The following is a 2,762-nucleotide window of genomic DNA, read 5'->3' as shown; positions in this document are numbered from 1 at the left end:
GGCAGTGTGGTGTGCTAGATAGAACAGGAACCAAGAAGCCAAACCAAACCAAATGTGAGGTGTAGCTATTACTGGCTGTGCAACCTTATGTAATCTATTTGGAATTAATTTTTTTATGCATAAAGACCCTAATATCTATCTCACAGAATTGTCTTAAGAGTTAAGTGAAAAGTGAAATGACTAGCGTAAATGCTTTGACTTGGTAGAAACATAGTAAATGCCCTCCTTTTCTATCTAGTGTGCTCACTGAATTTTCCCATAAAATTGATAATGCAACTATTTCAAAAAACATAGCTATTTACTTTTTTTACTTTAAGCATGAATCAATAGGATCATAACTGTATGAATAACCTTGTAGTGTTATTAAACTTAGATAAATTGCTTCAATTAGAAGGCAAATATAGAGAAATAAGAGCCTTTATTCACCTTCCCTTAGATTTTTCTTTCTGTATACAATAAGCACTAATATAAAACGATATTTTTCAAATCGATAAATTTAACAAAGGCATCTTACAGTCTCAACTCTCACCACTTGGTGTCTTTTTTCCCCAGAACTGAAGATAATTGACCTTTACCTTGTTTGCCAGCAGTATGATTAAATGCTTAGTGTATTTATTCCAGCCTTTTTCATTAAGGTAAAGTCTTCTAGCCAATATGACTCTATTTCTTTCAATTACCTATAAAAATAATGTACTATAATCAGGAACCTAAAACATTAGCAAACCACTATAATTTATTACAGTGATTTCATATATCAATTTTTCATCGAATCATTAACTCAACTAAAATTTCTTGTTTAAATCATTAACACGAATTACAAATTCACATTTTCCACTGAACTGGAACCAAACTGAAGTATAGCGTATGGCAAAATTTATCCAAAAATTTGATCTCAAGACCCCTTCATACAAAAAATGTTATCTCAAGACTGCTTTGTACTCTCAAGTGCTTTTATTTATATGGAATGCATCTATTGATATTTACTGTATTAGAAATTAAATTAGATTTAAAACATATATTTGTTAATCACTTAAACTTTAACAAACTCATTACATATTCACATAAATAGCATCTTTATTTTTTAAAACTGTGTTAAATTAGTAAAAAGAGTGCTATTGTTTTACATTTTTACAAATCTAATGTTTGCCTTAGAAGAATAGAGCTGGATTCTCATTTGTTTCTGTATTCAATCTGTTAGAATATACCATGTCGCATGTAGCTGCTAGAAAAATCCACTGCATACTCTTAATAAAAGGATGAGAATGAAAAAGGCAAATGACATTTTAGTATTATAATGAAACTAATTTTGATTTCATGAAGCTCTTAAAAGGGTCTCATGGATGTCCCCCAGGGGGGTCCCTGGGTCATACTTTGAGAACCACTAATATAAGAAATCAATTGCATAGTCATTTAATGAAATACTGTTCTAGACACTGTGGACATAGATATGAACAAAAGAGATAAAGTCCTTATTTTCAGGGAATTGACATTCTAGGTGTCACTTCAGTTAGAAGGGACTCTAGGGATGATCTAACACAAAGCTCATTGATGCAAGGAATTCTACAGAAACCTCTACCAGGGGCCAGCTCTCTACTGTTGAAAAGCTTCTAGTGTGAGGGATCTCACTTTTCTTCTTTTTTCTCCACTGAACATGTCTAGCTCAAATCTGTTTCTTACATCATGTATTTACTGTCATGATTGTTTCCTCTGAAAATGTCAATGTGCCCTTAAAAATTCTGCATCAGAATGGAACACTGTATTCTGGATGAGGTCTGACCATTTCAGAGAAAAATGAGACAATGATCTCCTTCCATTCTCTTTACTTCTAATCTTGTAAAAGTCCAGCATTGTTTTGAGAATCATTTCATACAGTTGCCTTACAGCGAATCCACAGTTATTTCAATGTCACAAATCTTTTTTTTTTTTTTTACATGGATTGCTCTTACATTGGGTCTCCTCCTTTAGGTGGCTGCCCTGAGTTTTATTTGTCTTTTGTCTCTGAAGATGGTATATAATGGGAATTGGGAGTTCAGGTTCTGGAATCAGACTTGCTAGGTTCACCATTTATTAGCTATGTGACCTTAGGCAAATTCTCTCTCTGAGTCCTCATATGAAAAATGTAGGTAATGATAGTACTATTTCATGGGATTACTGTAAGAACTATGCTAATTATTCCCTTAGCAAAATATCTAACAAACAGTAATAACTGAATAAATAATTGCTGCTTCTTTTAAAAAAATAATATTAATCATGGTAATTATTAATTTTAATCATATTAATAAGACTAATCTATACATTTATCCCTACTAACATTTCATTTGTCTAGAAAGGTCCATCATTCTCAATTGTTGAGATATTTGAATCTCATAAAGTTTTATGGGCAGGAATTTTGTCTCAATTATTTTTGTTTTACCAACCAGTACATGGCATAATGTATGACACATAACACATGCTCAAAGTTTATTTTTAAAAATTAATAGATCCTCAAAAATTACCCTTCATAGTCAAAAAATTAATATATATTTGTTAAAGTCAAACAATATAGAAATATAAAGTAAAATTCAAAATTCCCACCAGCTCACCCAACCCTAAAATTCAACTAACCAAAGGTAATCTGTCTTATTAGTTTGCTGCTCTCTTAGTGAAGATTTTGTGTGTGTGCATATATAAACTATACATAGTTGTTTGTTTGTTTGTTTGTTTTTGAGACTAATTCTCACTCTGTCGCCCAGGCTGGAGTGCAATGGTGCGATTTCAGCTCA

General features: G+C 31.9%; 1 protein-coding gene across 1 annotated transcript in view; it reads right to left on the bottom strand.

Annotated features, from left to right (window-relative positions):
- AXDND1 (axonemal dynein light chain domain containing 1) overlaps nt 1–2,762 on the bottom strand; it is a 196,197-nt gene that overhangs the window by 127,385 nt on the left and 66,050 nt on the right. Inside the window, exon 13 of the mRNA XM_011968050.1 lies at nt 576–677. Within this exon, the coding sequence (XP_011823440.1) occupies nt 576–677 (102 nt within the window). The remainder of the gene's footprint in view (nt 1–575; nt 678–2,762) is intronic.

This window comes from Mandrillus leucophaeus, unplaced genomic scaffold, assembly GCF_000951045.1.
Source record: "Mandrillus leucophaeus isolate KB7577 unplaced genomic scaffold, Mleu.le_1.0 Scaffold825, whole genome shotgun sequence".
Lineage (NCBI taxonomy): Eukaryota > Metazoa > Chordata > Mammalia > Primates > Cercopithecidae > Mandrillus > Mandrillus leucophaeus.
Note: the sequence above shows the minus strand (reverse complement) of the source record. Positions and strands in the feature narration are given on the sequence as shown.